The 16,796-nt window shown below is 42.3% G+C and overlaps 1 protein-coding gene across 8 annotated transcripts in view; it reads left to right on the plus strand.

The window, feature by feature from the left end:
• Positions 1-16,796, plus strand: part of PATJ (PATJ crumbs cell polarity complex component) — a 307,655-nt gene that overhangs the window by 85,703 nt on the left and 205,156 nt on the right. For all 8 annotated transcript variants that reach the window (XM_058538171.1, XM_058538173.1, XM_058538175.1 and 5 more), the window contains 5 exons: positions 1,463-1,672; positions 5,421-5,540; positions 7,156-7,551; positions 10,854-10,977; positions 15,398-15,572. In XM_058538171.1, the coding sequence (XP_058394154.1) occupies positions 1,463-1,672; positions 5,421-5,540; positions 7,156-7,551; positions 10,854-10,977; positions 15,398-15,572 (1,025 nt within the window). The remainder of the gene's footprint in view (positions 1-1,462; positions 1,673-5,420; positions 5,541-7,155; positions 7,552-10,853; positions 10,978-15,397; positions 15,573-16,796) is intronic.

The following is a 16,796-nucleotide window of genomic DNA, read 5'->3' on the forward strand; positions in this document are numbered from 1 at the left end:
GCACCTTGATGTCTGAAACACGAAGGTGTACGAAACCAGATCAGAAAACCTCAAAAGACCAATCAGCTACTTCAAACCAACAAAGCCTGGAACTCAGCAAATTCTCACTTTGCTGATTCCAAAGTCACAGAATTCCAACACAAAATGGGGCAGTTTGTCTGCACTTTCTCAGGAAGGGTTTAACAGAAACTAACGGTAGTAGGATCTCGTGTTACTCCGTCTTGCCCTTATGGAACAGTGTGTGCGTCATGAAACCACAGGAGCAAAATAGGCAAACCAAAGGAAATGTTATGATTTGGATTGAATTGTTTTCTTCTCTCCCCTACTAAGTTTGAGGTTTAGTAATAGTACCATATAGCTCCGCCATTAGGACAATTAAGATATTCTACTCAAACATAAGATTTCCAAGTGAGTATGTCACAACTCTTTGTTTCCAGTTTCTTCCGACTGTTATTTTGGTGGAGCGAGTGCCAGAGTGTGGTGGTCTGGAGTAAGGACTTAGGAGTCAGACTGGTTGGGTTTGAATCCTGGTTCTGTGGGTGATCTTGGCAAGTTTCCTTAAGTTTCTGAGGCTCAGTTTCCTCATCTGTAAAAATACAAACCATAAATCTACTCACATACTGGAGCTGTAAGGATTAGATGAATTAATGATTGTCAAGCACTTAGAACAGAGCCTGACATGCAGTAAGTGCTATATATCAGTGTTTGTTGAATAAAATAAATAATAATAGTGGGGTTGGAAATTGATTTTTGTTAATGTTGACGTTCAAGAAATAGATTTGGTTATCTTCAGTGCTTAATGAAAAGAAATGTGGGGCCCTCTCAGCAGATGAGAGGTATTTGCATGTTGGTTTTGTTCATCAATTGACACTCATTTTCTATGTATTGGAATGGTTCTCATCATGGGGCACCTATACGTTGTCATAGTTTTAGGTTAGGTTATTTTTAAACATACTTTTTAGTGGAGTGGAGTATTCCATGTTTTGAACTTAAGTGACTGAGCAGGAGGATGCTCTGCTGGTGGGATGCCTCAGGAGGGAGTGTCATTTCCCACAGTACCCTTCTCCTGGAGCCCACTGATGGCCCACGAGCAGTAATAGATGGGCCTCTCTTGGGTCCGTAGTGTGACTGTGCTTGAGGATGTCAGAGAATCTTTCCTAACTGTCCCTGGACCTCTTGTGGTCCAACAAAATATCAGTCGCCAAAGTTTAAAATAGAAATTTATGTGTATCGAGCACTCAGGCATGCAGTTGAAGTTGTTCGGGTTGTGTCTTCACCTTGATACGAGCTGGTATTTGTGTAGATACGTAGAGTGATATTTTAATAGGTTTTGTCCTCTGTCACCAGAATGCTGGACACACAAAGTAGATAGTCAGATGAGATTCAAGAGTAGACACACACTGTCTGAAGGCTGTATTTGTTTTCAGGGAACTGACTCGTCTCTTCTTGGCTTGATCCCCAGGACCCCTTGGATCCCACGAGATCAGTGATTGTGATCCGCTCCCTGGTGGTGGACGGCGTCGCAGACAGAGGTGGGGAACTACTGCCTGGAGACCGCCTGGTCTCGGTCAACGAACACAGTTTGGACAACAGCACCCTTGCTGAAGCTGTGGAGGTGTTGAAAGCTGTGCCGCCAGGCACGGTGCGCCTTGGCATCTGTAAGCCTTTGGTGGTAAGTGTTGAATTTTGTTAATGTAGAGAGTGACAATAGTGTAGGAGTTAAGATCATGGATTTTGAAGACAGATACACCCGGCCTCGTATCCCTGTTCCACTGCTCACTATATGTATCCTTGTGCAAGTTTCTTAGTGTCCTTGACTTACAGAATCAGAAAAAATAATGTCTACTCACAGGGCCTTGGGGAGTAAAGCTGATGTTCATTCGGTGCTTACACGTTATTACATAAATGCTGGCTGCCAACCTTCCTAGTCCTGCTGCCACCACTCACACTGCTAATTTTATCTTCATGCTTTTGGTACAGACTTCTAAGTTCTCATCACATTCCTTATGACGTAAATTAAAATGTCTATTTATGCGTTTTAACCTTCTTTTGGGAATGATGTCGAGGTGGCATGATCAGTTGAAATCCAGCTCACCATACCATTTTAACCATATGGCTATGAGATTTTAATAAGCTTTTCTGACCGTCAAGGTGCCTTGTAACCCCAGCATCGAGACTCCTATCTGGTCAAGCCATCTTAAAGTCGTCTTACTGCTTAATCTCATGTACTGAGTCAGATTACTGTTAGGACCCAAGACCACATTACAGTTACGGTGCTTTCGAGGTTCCCTGGTGCAGAAAAATACTTGACGATAATTTTCAAGCAGCATTAAAGTACTATTGAGTGCTTACTCTGCGTCAGTCACTATTTTAAGCCCTTTACGTGTATCGACTAGTTTAATCCTCACGCAGCTTTATTCCTCTTCTTACCCCCTTACAGATGAGTCAGTCAAGACACAGGGAGTTGAGAACTTATCCGAGGTGGATAAGGGGCAGAGTTGGAGTGTAAACTCAGCAGGGTGGCTTTGACCCTGTGCTCTTGGCCGCCTGGTGTATATTCCTGCTGTGGTCTGTTGTCGCTGGTTTCGTTTGCGTGCAGTGTGTCTGAAACAGGGAGCGTGGCCGTGGTAGAGTGTTGGGCTGGAGTTAGGATATCTGGGCCCCGTTTCTAACTTTGCTGCGAGTTCGCCCAGGGGGTTTCAAACTCAGAGATAAGTGATCGAATCACTGGGAGATGGTTAAAATGCAGTTTCCCAGGTCCTACCCGCAGGGGTTCTGGTTTAGTAATTCTGATGTGCTGTTCAAGAGCCTGCCTCTTCAGTGAATCACCTGTGTAATTCTGATGCAGAATTTTGCACTTTGAGAAACAGTATACTAGTAATTTGATTATAGATATACCACTTTTCTTCTCTGAGCCTATTTTTTCATTTCTGGAAAGACTGGACAAGATTAGAGGACTCCTAAGATCTTAACTCTAAAATTCTTTTATTGTATGGAATTTATTAACATACTACAAGTGTTCATATAGATAGATATGTTCATTTGTAGGTATGTAGGTATAGACATAGATAGATTCATGTATTACACGTTGCATTTTTGCACTGGGGAACCTCAACATGCCCTTCATCTATGCCCTTTTCATTCTTCATGTATTGCACATAAAGATGCCTGTGTATTATACGTGTCAGACACTTTAACCGTTTCAGAATGGGTTATAGTACCTAGCTAAGTCAGGTTTTTGACTTTATATTGTGTATTTGGTGTGCTGGTGTTGCCATAGCCAATATATACCATGAGATGCCAGTTTGATTTCTGGACAAATTAAGGAGGGGAAACTTGATCTTTTTGTGGGGCTCTCCTCTCCTTGGTGTTAGGGATTGTGGCAGGAACTTTGTCTAGATTTTCCCTGATGATTATTTGCCTGATTATTTGGGCTGCCAGAGAAAATCCCAAGCTATTTATGGCCTATAGGACTTAAACAGCAAGACTTGACTTTGAAGCAGTTAAGGAAGACTCAGTGTAAAAAATGGAACTTAGAGCCAGCCAGGTGTGGAGTCCTGAGCTGTTTCTACAGAGGTGGACGGCAGAAACCTCGGGCCTTGAGCCTCATCTGAGGGTTTTGGAAGGTAGCGATTGTGAGGTGGACCTTTGCTGGGCTTCCCTAGGGGACAAGAAGGCTCAGGGATCCTTGGGAGTGGGAGCCAGTAAAGGGTTGAGAGAAAGGTCACTTTCAAGACGTTAAAAAATTATAATTCCTTCTTTAACCTCTGGGTTCTTGTAGCAGATCTGTCTGCTCGGGAGCTGTGAGAGTGATGCGTGGATCTTCTCTGAGGTCTCTGTCTCTCTCTCATGGGCCACCTGGTGGCCACTTATCACCTCGTGTTTACTGAGCCAGTTGTTTACTGAGCATTGGCTCAGTCCTCAGCATAAGGGGATCAAGTGTGAATAAGAAGGTCCACAGTCAGGCTGGGGCAGAAAGACTGTGAATATACCACAGTTAGGAGAACAAAATCATTTTTTATTAAGTCTTGTATCATATAGATATGTATTGTCTATATATTTATAGATATTATATAATTTTGAGATACAAATATATATTATATAATATAGAGATACATATTATCTATATATTTTCACATTAACCACAAATGTGACTTACCTTCTCTTTTCTACAAACTCACCTCAGATGTACCAGATCCAAAAAATGAGTGAACTGACTTTAAAAACTGCATTGTATCTTCAGAAGTGACAAGACAGAGGTGGCAGTGGAGTTCTTGAGCCAGACCGCTGTGGGCTTTTGCTTAGTTCTGGATGTGCGAGGCCGTGTCCCTGGGCCAGTTATATAACCTCACCGGCTCCCACCTCCTCATTGTGAGACGGGGTGCGTGGCCTGGAGGTTGAGACCACGGGCTGCAGAACCCGGAAGCCAGTGTTCTGTAACTGGCTAGTTATGTAATTTCAGGCAAATTCCTCTGCCTCATTTACTCATCTGTAAAATGGGGTTAATCAGAGCACCTGCTTCTTAGAGTGTATATTAATGTGTTAAATGAGTTGATGTGTCTAAAGTGCTGAGCCTGTGAGAGAGAGAGAGAGATGTGTGTGTTTGCTGTTATTTTATGTGAATATCCGATATAAAATCCTGACCTTATAGGATTGTGGTAAAGATTAAGCTGAGACGAAGCATACACGGGTGTTTCCTGTAGATGGTGACATGTAGCCAGGACTCGGTAAGGAGCGGCTGTGTCACTCCCTGGGGCGGCACTGACCTGGTAAGCACCAGGGTGGCTGTCCCTTTTCCGGTGGAGAGTGACTCCACAGCACCGTTGTTAAATATGTTAAATATCACCCTGTAAGTATTTATACATTTCTTAATATCAAGGTCTGTTCCTGAGAAAGTGATTTTTTTCTTTAGGGAATACCTATAAAGAAGAAACAGTTTGAGAAGCTTTGACCTGAATATGACTTTCTTTTTAATTATGAGAGAAAAGTTTGTTCTAATAAAACAACTTGCATAAATTTTCTTGTGTGCTTGCATTTAATGAAAAGATGAAAATTAATCTGAAGAGATTTTGAAACTAGGTATTTTCTTTATAAAAGTGCTCCTGTGGTTGCCATAGGTGGGGGTCGGGGGTGGGCAAAAGGTACAAACTTCCAGCTCTAAGATAAATAAGCCCTGGGATGTATGTACAGCATGGCGACCGTAGTTAACACTGCTGTATTGTATATTTGAAAGTTGCAGATGTTAACTAATTATGGTGATCACTTTGTAGTGTATACATATATCAAATCATTATGTTGTACACCTAAAACTAATATAATGTTATATGTTAATTATATCTCAATAAAAAATATCTTTGTGGTTGACGACATTTCCTCAGTCATCCTAAAAAAAAATAAAAAATAACTGCTTTTGTTTTCAGGAAGATGATAAAGAGGAAGAAAGTCATTATATTTTACAGTCAAACAATCATGAAGACGAGACTGATATTTCAGGAACAATTCATGATATAAATTCATCTTTAATACTTGAAGCACCCAAGGTATTTAGTAAATTTATTACTCATTGGAATGTTTGCTGTGAGCTGAAGTTTCCATAAAGAGGATAAAAGCTTGTCCCCACTGTCTTGGCTAAATAGATACAAAGTAAATAATCCCCCCTCTCTCTTTTTTATTTTTTTTAAACTGAAATCTTTTCCCTCTTGTATCACATTGCTTGCGTAAATGGCATAGGCCAGATGTGAGGCATTTTCAAAGAACAAACATAGCCTATTTTACATCACTAAAATATTCTTAAAATTTTGAGGGTAGACAATCTTTTTGAAAATAGACCTGAATTTAAAATGCTTCAGAAAACAGAGCTACACAAGAGAACTTCTTACTGAATGCCGTCTAGATAAGAGTTATTTAGTCAAACCCTACTTTATGCTTTAATTTTAGAAAGTCTATTTTGAAGCTTTTCCTTTTTTATTCTTAAAATGAATTGTGCTTATTTTGCTCTTTGCAGTTGGAGTGGGGTTTTGCTTTACTTGATAACAACTGTCTTCTGATATTCTGTATATGATTTGTTGACAGTGTCTCAAGCTGATATGTAGTCCTGTAATGTCCATTATATTTTTTTAGTGTAGACATTTTTTGTTAAAATTTCATAACCATGTGACGTGTTCAAATATATCCTCTCAACGCAACTTTTCTTTCTTTTTTTTTTTTTAAGTAGGTGCAGTATTTCGTGTATTGTATTAATTTAAAAGCTTCGCCACAGTGACGTTTAGCTGCAAGTGAGGAAGCAATGGAAGGAGTAGGTGCCTTTCAGGAATTTGCACCTGGTGATACTTCATGAGTAGGACTTAAAATAGGCGATGTCGTCGATCCCTTAGAAGGCATTGGGCCTCCCTGTGCCCTGCAGCACCCCGAGGTGCCTCTCAGCAGGTCCACACGTTCCCCAGGCCTTACCTGGGAACTCAGTGGAGTGTTTGCACGTGGATGACTGTTTAGCTTCAGTTGTATGTACTTGCTCTTCTGATTAGTGAAATATAAATTAATTTAAAAGCCTCCTGTGTTCATACCTTTTTGTCATATATTTTCAAGGCAGATGAAAAAATCTCTTTGTATTATATGATATATTAGAAAAGAGTCGTACTCAAAGTAGTGGAGACATAACCCCCATGTCTTTAGTTTATAGAGAATGTTTTTTGAACATTTGAATAGCCATGATTTCTTTTGTTACGTAAGCTTGAAAATCCTGGCCTTTTAAGTCTTTGCGTTAAGTAATAGTATGAAGTGTATCTGTATTGATGTACTTACTTACTGCTTTTTCTATAAGATGCATGAGTTAAGTATTCAGTGTAGCAGTTTAACAAAATCCTTGTTTCTGACTGAGAATTTTCAGGTGGTTAATGTATAATGAACCTTCTAGAACAGCCACTCACCTTGCCCAGGGCAGATTTCTGCCTCTTACTTTATTGTTTCTCCCCTTCCTGGGCTGAGGGCTGTGTGGTGGTGAGCTTGCATTTCTCCTGTTTGCAGTGGAGAGCTGTTCCTGTGAACCATGCACTGGCATGGAGGATAGTTATGCCAGCGGTTCATTTTCCAGTTAACGTGCAGAGTGCAGCTTTAAAACAGGTGTAGCTGAAAATTTTTTGCAACTTTTATTTACAGGGATTTAGAGATGAGCCCTATTTTAAAGAAGAACTTGTGGACGAACCATTTCTAGATTTGGGAAAGTCTTTCCAGTCCCAACAGAAAGAGATCGACAACAGCAAGGAGGCCTGGGAAATGCAGGAATTTCTGACTCCTGGACTGCAGGAAATGGGTGAGGAGAGGGAAATGCTTGTAGATGACCAGTACGAGCTGTATCAGGCTGGCCGTCAGTCCGTGGAGTCGTATTCCTCGCCGCACGTCCAGGAGGCCGCTCCGGTTCCGGCGGTGGAGGAGCTTCACTTCGGTGCGCAGTGGTTACTTGATGGTGAGCCTCCTGAGCCTCGAGAAGCAAGGTCTGCGATGAGCATGTACTCCCAGGAGGCGCAGCAGTGTGGCTGTGGCACCGAAGACCTGGTAAGGGACAGGGACACATCCTCCACGTCCTCCTGTCTCCTCCCCTCGCTGTCCCTTGTCCCTAAGTCATCCATCAAAAAACAAACCAAATGTAATGGATCTTTTCATAGTTAATCATTTTCCCAAGACCCAGCACACGGGAACTGCTGTCATGAGAGCTCGTCTTCTCTGTGTTACGTGGCTCCTGGCGGGGTCGGTGGGCTGCAGCTGCCTTGAGATGTTAGCGATGTTTTCCTCCTCACGAACCATTTCAGGAAAGAGGTCTTTAGGCGTTGGTGATTTTTTTATTCCCTCAGGGAGACACAGCTGTGTATTTCTCACGTAGTCTATTTGTCAGGGAAAATCAGGGTAAAATTGATTGAAGGTATTTTGTTGTTTATGTCTTGCTTATCCAGACTGTTCTCTGAATTATATGTGATACTAAATAGAAAGTCAGTGAACTCTAGAAAATTATCCTTGCATTAGTGATATTGCCTATTGACAACTTGGCAGGAAAGCATTATATTTTAATAGGTTTGCCCTTGCTGTTAAATCAGCAATAATAAAGTTTATTTTTTATAAAGTTAGAATTAACTGGCCACCAATCGGAATCTTTCATTAGGGATGTTTCTAATGTTTTATTTTTGTTTGTTTAGTTCCTGCCCCAAATTAACTTCCAGGCAAATGAAAAGAAGCGTACTTTCTGGGGGTATACGGCAGTTTGTGCAGGCACGGCGTGGGCTCCCCTCGCTGGGGGTCAACTCGTGCAGTGGTGTGCCACGTCCGCCCTCCTCCTCTCTCCCTCAGGGCGGCTGGGGCTGGGTTTCCTTTGCTTCCCTTAGACCTTTGCTCCCTTTTCGCTTCTGCAGATGCGTGCAGGTCCCTCTGCTCTGCTGGGCTCTGTACTAGCTGTATCGGTGGAACCCCAGAGGGTTCCCATGATGGAGGACTCTGGGAAGTCTACCGGAGAACCGATGTTTGGGGATTGTGTGAATAATGCCTGTGTGTGGGAAGAGGTGACACAGAAGCGCCTGTGTGCTGCCATGGGCATTGGTGCTTTCTGTCTTAGCCAGTCCCACTCCTGTATCTGGAAGTGCTTGACCACAAACAGAATATTTAGTTATATGGAGCAAATTCTATTCACAGATTAGTGAATGTTCATAAATGCTCCCTTGTTGTGACTGTTTTCTTCTATAAAAAGAAAATTTTCTATTTACCCAAATATAAGGCAACCTGAAATATAGGCCCATTTTAATGTAGAAACTTCTAGGATATAGATGAAATAGTCAAATGTATATTCACAATATTTACTTTATAAACTTAGTTGAACATTCATATCTTAAAACCTGTCAAATATTCATTTTTTGCCTCTTCTCACATTTAATGATATCATTTTATTCAAATTCTTTCAATGCGTGTTTATAATGTCAGTATCTACATTATCACTAGAGTCACTTTTTGAGCATTTAACACAGTTTCCCACGTACTGTCTTCATTTCCATCTAGGTTGTTTGAGAGACAGTAAGTTTTAAATCCATACTGTCAGTCAAAATGTCATCCTATCTTAGGTACTCATTTGCATAATATTAGATTCTTAAAAAATTCCTCTTATAAGTTGTAACCACTTACTCTATTGTTTGTTAAAATGTTCTTTAGAAAGCTTGTTTATAACAGCGTCCAGTGCTCACAGTGAAGGACATGCATCTTCCTTAGGAACTCGGTGTTGAATTTCCCAGCTTTCTGTTTCTGTGAGGTGAACTCTGTAGGTTCCCTAAACTGGCACTGATTACGATTTCTTCAACCCTAATGTGTCTTGCCTACACAGTATTTTATTTCCTTTAAAGAATTATATGTTCTTGCTTTGGGCATCAACTCTTCCTCCCTTCCCACACCCCACAGTGATGACAGTGTAGGGGAGGAAGGAATCTTTTCCTCCATCCTCCTAGGTGCTCTGGCCAAGCCCTGGAAATTAAACTGACAAAAGACAGATTAACAAAAGGAAAACAATCTATTAACACCTGCAGTGCGCATACAGGGGAAACTCAGTGATGAGTGACTCTGAGGGGTGGTTAGAACTCAGGCTTATAGAGCATCTCAACAAAGAATAAATTTGTAGAGAAGTGACGAGACGAAGGAAAAGGGGTTTAGGCTTCTGGGTCAAGAAACTGTGGAAAGGAAACATCTGGGGGAAGTTGGTGGAGTATAAGGGTTGTTTGAGTAAGGTTTGTTGTACATTCCTCTTAGGGCCATCTCTGAGCCAAGGAGCGTCTAGAGTCGTCTCTGTGATTGAGAATCGGGAGGATAGAGAGCTTCCTTGAGTCTGCTCTTTCTCAGTTGTCTTTGGCTCAAAATAATCCTTGTGTCAAAGTGACATGTTTCTGGGTAGAATGTTCTGATCCCCTGTAACAATTACACCCACAGGATCAGGATGGGCCTCTATTAGGTATCTGATATAGTTATATACTTGGCTATATTTGTAATCTGTTTGGAAAAATCTAGCAGTATTTGGTACATCAGGTTATGAGAGGTCCTTCTCTTACCATTAAAGTTTGACCAGTATAACTTAGTGAAAAAACATGGACCGTTGTAAAAGATATAATTCACATTTTTGTTTTGAGCAACCTGAATTTCCAACAATGGAGAATAACACAGTTATTCTAAATGAATATGTTGTGCTAAATGAATTAAAGTACATCCCTGTGGTGGCCATCATGCCATCATTTAATTTTATGCTTATAAAATTTTTTTAAATATCATAATAAAATACTTCTGTGAAAATGGTACATTCTAGAAGATTTAACTTTGGAAAACCATAAAAGACGTGTATAAACAGAAGACAAGGGAAGTGCAGTAAGTTACTGACTGCTTATCTGCAGGTTTTACTTTGGGTAACTGGCTGTTCACTGCAGATCAGAGCTCTAGGGAAGGCGCAGCAAGGTAAATCTGTGAAAATCCACACAGCAGTGAAGCTATTTGAGCTGTGATCCAGCATGATCCAGGAGGCAGTGGGTACCAACCGTTGACCTTGCTTGGCTCGGTAGATCTTTTATTCCTCTACTTTGGTGAATGTTTATTTAAATCCGCCCATTAATGTTTATAAAACAGGTTTTTTGCTTTAAAAAATCCAGTATTTGGAAAAAACAGGTTTTACCAGCCTGTATTCCAGCAGATATTAAGTTACTACCCCCACAGTATAAACTGTGACTGAGGAGGCCCGTGGCAGGGCAGTTTCCACTATTTTTATTATCTGGTTTGAGCAACATTATCGTGTTCCCCATTTTATCATAAAGTACTAATGCATTCCTGTTTTTCTTCCTCTCAAGATGAAAGAAAATTTTGGCATCGATTCCCCACCCTCCATGCCCTCAACTGAAGGGAGCAGTCAACAAGGCAGATTTGATGGTCTGGAAAATCTTAATTCATTAACAAAAAGCAGTCTGGATTTAGGTTTGTGGTTTTTGTTTCTCATAAATATGTTACATTATTTTGCGATCTTTCAGTTTTATTTTTGTTTATGATGAGTTTTACTGTCACATTTTCGTTCATTATGTTGTTTTGAATTTAAATCTGCTAATTAATTAATCTGCTTAAAAATATCTGGAAGAATAACGTGGCTCATATTTCAACCTAGAACTTTCAGATTCTGATTTCTGAGAGAGCTGCATTTGCTCTGCCTCGTTTTGATTTTATTAGCAGTATGGACTTACGCTGAGTCTGAAATAAGTCTCTACTAATATATATTAAAATGTCTGATGCTATTAAGTGTTACTGTTAGCTCATTGAATGGGATTGTTAAATATTAATAAAGATAGGCATATTTTAAACATTTATGAAGCATTTTTATAGCCATACATTATGCTCAATTTTGATACATTAATAACTCAGTTTCCATTAAAGAATTCTAAAAGTATAGTGCTTCTCTCTGCCTCCCCCCAATATTGATTCTTATATATTTTTGAAAAGTTGATGTTAAAAAATAATTTTCCTTCATCCAACACTGAAATATCGAATGTCATTATAACATTCAGATCCCTGGGTGAGGCTGTTAATTCTTTCATAGCCTGGGATTAATGGAGCCGCTGTCTGGGATTTATGCTGTCCTTCATCTGTTATGACTGTACCTAGAGGAAAAGTCTTTCTCTGTGGGCATGTCTCGTAGTATATGGTAATATGTTATACGGGGAGAGAGAGCTATGGAAAGTTATGTAAGTTTTATATGAATTCAGCATTCTGTTAAGTAAAATCTAAAGAATGGAATCCTTAATGGTTAAAGATGGAAGGCACCTAAGAGATGATAACAATTGTCAATTCTGCAGGTGGAAACAGCATGGATAGTTAAGTTTTTTAAAATTTTTATTTAGGGTAGTTAATTTTGAATATCTAAGATTAGGTGAGTCTATCCAATTTTTCATGCTGTGTAACTGATTGTGACTAGGAGAAAAATGGGATTTTTTTTTCACCAAAACTCACCCAGTATACGGTTTTTTAATCCACTGCGTTTCTATAGTCCTCTGACTACTGAATACTTGGAGAAGATTTTCGGCAAAAATGAATGAATAAGTGAGTTAATGGCCCATACCCGTTTGATTACCGTGGATGCTTTATAGCAATGTCAGCTCTGTTTTGGACCAGATCATTCTTTGCTGTGGAGGGCTGGCCTGTGCAGGGTAGAACAGTTAGCAGCTGCCCTGCCCCCAACCCTAGATGCCATAACCCCACTCCCAGTCATGGTCCAAGTCAGAACGTCTCCAGACATGGCCACGTGTGCCCTGGGGGCAACACTGCCCCTCCATGCGGACCACTCTCTGGAGCAGACAAGACGTGTGGGGTGTGGGGATGGGCAGTGGAGCTGGGGAGAAGGTGGAAAAGGGGATCTTCTCATGGGATGATCCGGTGCCCTCTGAGCCCTGCTCACTGTGTCGTCTGAGTGACTCCAGCTGTTCCCTCTGCCTTCTGCTGCCTGAGTGAGTTTCCTGTGGCTGCTGTAGCAAATTGCTGCGAACTTGGTGGCTGAAAATAACAAACTAATTCTCTTGCTGCCCTGGAGGCCCGGAGCCCTGAGTTAACGTGCTGTGCTCCCTGAAGGCTCCAGGGAGAAGCTGTTCTTGGCCTTTCCCAGCTCCTGGTGGCTACAGCGTTCCGTGGCTTGTGGCTGCATCACTCCAGTCTCTGCCTCCGTCTTCCCGGGGACTCCTCTTCTCCCTGTCCGTGTCTTCTCCTCTGTCTCTTATAAGGACACCTGTCACTGATGTAGGGCCCGCTTGGGGATTCCAGGATGGTCTCATCTCAAGACACTTGATTTAGTTACCTCGGCAAAGACCTTTTTTCCAAATAGAGTCACATTCATAGGTTCTGTGGCGTGAATATATCTTTTAGGGGGCCACCATTCTACCGTGTCTACCTTAATCTGATATTTTTCAAGGCCCTGGGAATTTATTTTTAGAAGTTATAGCTTTGGGAATTAAGCTACACTTGTATCCCTCAGATTTGTCCTCACTAGAAAAGCATTCATGACCACAGCATACAAGATAAATTCCAGATCAGTGATACATCTTGTGTTACAAGAGTTCAGAAGATTCCAGACAGAAAGTGGTTCTGTCCCCAGTCTTTGCCTGCCCCTGCCAGAATGTGCCTCCTGACCCCAGTGCATTGCTGTCATTGCACCCACTCAGGCACACACGCTCATTTGCACGCCTGTCATTGACCATAAACTGAGCTTCTGGAAGGCAAGGCTCGTACCTGCTGATGTTGCCGTAGTAGGTGCCCATGAAGTGTTGTTTGAGTGGGAAAGTGACAGGGTGCTCACGGTGGTCATCCAACAGCGCATCAATTCCCTACTGTCTTTTTTTTCAGTTGCTGAATGTGTAGGAACCCACTCTCCTCTCTGCTCCTGTGCTTCTTGCCTTTATCTCATTTACTCTTCTGTTCTTGCCCTTCACCAAGAATAACCCTTTCGAAAGTTCCCCCATTCCTCTCCTGTGAGCGTTGACTTCCGTTTATCCAGGAACGTTTTTCTAACATCCCTGCTTTTCTAGCCTTGTGCCCCTTTTATGGCTGATACCCCACACCGCACGGCCTTTGAGGCCCAGGTTTGTCACCTGGGCTCCTGGGTGCGGTGGTGCCCTTGGCAAGCAGCTCGAGAGGTGTCAGGCTCTGGAGAGACGGGAAATGGCGCCTGAGCACCTCGGGGGGTCCAGGAGGAGGAGCGGCCGAGGCTCCGGGCAGCCTTGTGGGAGCAGGTGGTGGCACGTTGTAAACTAACCACAGCAGCCTGTGACCCAGCGCTATCACGTGCCAGCTTCTGCTGCCAGCAACGCCGGAGGGAAGCAGCTCTGCAGGGACAGCCAGTTCCCTGTTCTTGCTGGTTTCAGGCCATTCCTGCCAGATCTCGATCCCAGCCTCCCCCCTCCTCAGTGGGAGGAGGCAGACCGGCAAAGCTCGAGCAGGGGGCAGGGACACGGATTCGATGGCTTTGCAGGAACGAGGGCCCGGCGGGTGGCAGGGAGGGGCCTCTGGGGACAGGAAGGCTGGTGAGACTGACTGTGAGGCCACCTGAGCATCACCGTGATTTTCACTCCAGACGCTCTGCTGCGTTGCCAGCTGATTAGGTTCTGATTCCAAAGTCCTTAGACAAGATAAGGGCAGAAGTAGTGGTGAGTTTACTAGGAAGTCTCTTCAATGTGAAGAAATGGAGAGTTAGGTGATGCTTATAGGAAAAGTTTTAGAAGAGGATCTGTATCTCTTAGTCAGAGATCATTTCTAATTTTCTGATAAGCCACATCCCCAAAATATACTATAAATGCGTGGATTTAAGGCAGGCATTTGATGCACAATTCATCATATTTGTATAACATGATGAGGGAAGATTGGCTGGGGATTTAAATGGATTGGATGTAATGGATACTGGGGCGTGTCTCAGAGGGGTCAACGGGCTGCGGTCTGCCCGAGCGGGTGCCATCCCTGAGCGTGTGCCGCAGGACCCTGTGCACGGCTCTGCCCTGGTGGTTCTTTTTTCAGTGCATGGGGAAAGGACACACGTGGCATGTCAGGTAAATTTGCACATTCTAATTGACAAAACTCCTTAGCCTGCATTTCCTCATCTATAAAATACAGTTGCTAGTATCTTTTCTCTCCGATTCATAGCTTGATGTCAGAATTAAATGAGATAACAAATGTCAGAGAATTCTAAAATTTATAAACAAAGCTCCTTTAAAGAGGTAAGTGTTTTGGGCCGGCCCGGTGGCTTAGCGGTTAAGTGCGTGCGCTCCGCTGCTGGCGGCCCGGGTTCGGATGCTGGGCGCACACCGACGCACCACTTCTCCAGCCATGCTGAGGCCGCGTCCCACATACAGCAGCTAGAAGGATGTGCACCTATGACATACAACTATCTCCTGGGGCTTTGGGGGAAAAAAAAAAAAAAAAAGAGGTAAGTGTTTTTATTTGGTTATTTGTTAATCTGTAGAATTATTTTTTTAAATCAGTGAAATGTTGGAGTGCTGTAATTACAACAGTTTAGGTTGATAAAGGAAAATCTGTAGTAAGATTAGAATACCATCTAATTCTTTCAATAAAGGGGATTCTTTCAATAAATATTCGTGTTGCCAAAATGTCATCTTTTCAGTGAGGCCATACTTAAAATTGTAACTCTCTTCTACTGAGCAGTGCCTATCCCCCTTCCTTGCTTCATTTTTCACCATAGTACTTGTCACCCTCGGACATATTAAATATTTTACTTGTTGGTTAAATATGAATCAGGCTCCTGCCTGGAAGGGGCCTGCCCGCAGTGGGTGCCCGTAGCTGTTTGTTGGTGGGATGAAGGGTGCATGAGAGCATCTTGTGTTCACTGTCATCTGGGCTTCGTCTTTAGGCATGGTGATTCCGAAGGATGTCCAGGGTCCTAGCTTGCTCCTTGAACTTCCTGCTGTGGCTCAAAGAAGGGATCAGGAAGATCTGCCTTTATACCAACTCCCCGGGACCCGAGGTGTTTCCAAGGCCTCAGTGTACACAGGAATGTTATCTTCTAGATATGCCACTGATACATGGTATGAGATCATTTATCTTTGCTTTCACATTATAAAATAGTCTTCTTTTTACTTCTATATATTAAAAAAGGCATGATTATGGTGGAACATTTGGAAAATACAAAGAATATTATGAATAAAATCTACCATGTTAGACAATTACTATGAGAATTTCACATACTCAAAATTGAACCATATATACAATTTGTGTTCTTGCAGTTGTGTGCAAAATGGTTTACATAGAGAATGGGAGGTTAGTTAAGAGTTTATTGTAACAACTTAAGCAGACATACTTGAAGACAAGGAGCGAATGGATTTAAGAGTTCGAGAATCTGTCAGAATTGGTGACTGATAACGTGTTTGGGGGTGAGAGGAAGTAGTTGGGGATGACTTGGGTTTCTGGACTGGGAAACTAGATGGATAGTGGGACCACTAATTCTTTGATACAAGTTTGTAGAAGCATGACCAGGTCAGAAGAGAAAATGAAACATTCAGCTTGGGACATGTTGAGGGCTCAGATATCCACAGGACAGCAGAGTGAAGTGGAGTCTAGTAGATACATAATCCTGGGATTAATGTGGAGTCTATCCCGACAAGGATAATCGGGGGCAAGATCAAGTGTAGGAGAAACTTCTGGATTTGAATGGTCATCCAGGGGAAGCTCAAATAATGAGAAGGTCGTAGGTCCCAACTTGGAGTCCTGCAAAGCAGCAATTAAAGGTATGACTGGAGGAAGACCGTGGTGACGGAACGAAATGTAGAAGGAAATTGCTGAAGTAGAGGTTGGCATGGAAACCAAGGGAAGAGAACATTTTAATAAAGGATCATCACAGGCCGTCATTACATGCTGCAGAGAGGTCGAGGTAGATAAGACGGAAGAGTTTTCGTGGGGTCAGTCACATGGGTGCCCTTGGTGAGCAGAGAGCAGTTTCAGTAGAGGAAATTTGATGGTAGTAGGTTGAGAATTGAACAGGTCTCAAACAGGATGTAGTATGCACAGACCCATGTTTTGAGAATCCTGGTCATGAAAGAGGCGGATAGAATGCGTGTTACCTGGACGACTGGAGGGTATTGTTGGATTGAGGTACGGGGGGAGTTTTATGTGTATGTATATAAAACTACGTGTATTGTGTGTGTTTCTTTCTAGGAAAGATCCAGGAAAGGACTATGTAGGTGCTAGCAAGGGGTGATTAAACCTATCCATGGAGGGAGAGGAGGATGCTGCACAGCTAGAGAGACAGGAGG

This window comes from Diceros bicornis, chromosome 4 (genome assembly GCF_020826845.1).
Source record: "Diceros bicornis minor isolate mBicDic1 chromosome 4, mDicBic1.mat.cur, whole genome shotgun sequence".
Lineage (NCBI taxonomy): Eukaryota > Metazoa > Chordata > Mammalia > Perissodactyla > Rhinocerotidae > Diceros > Diceros bicornis.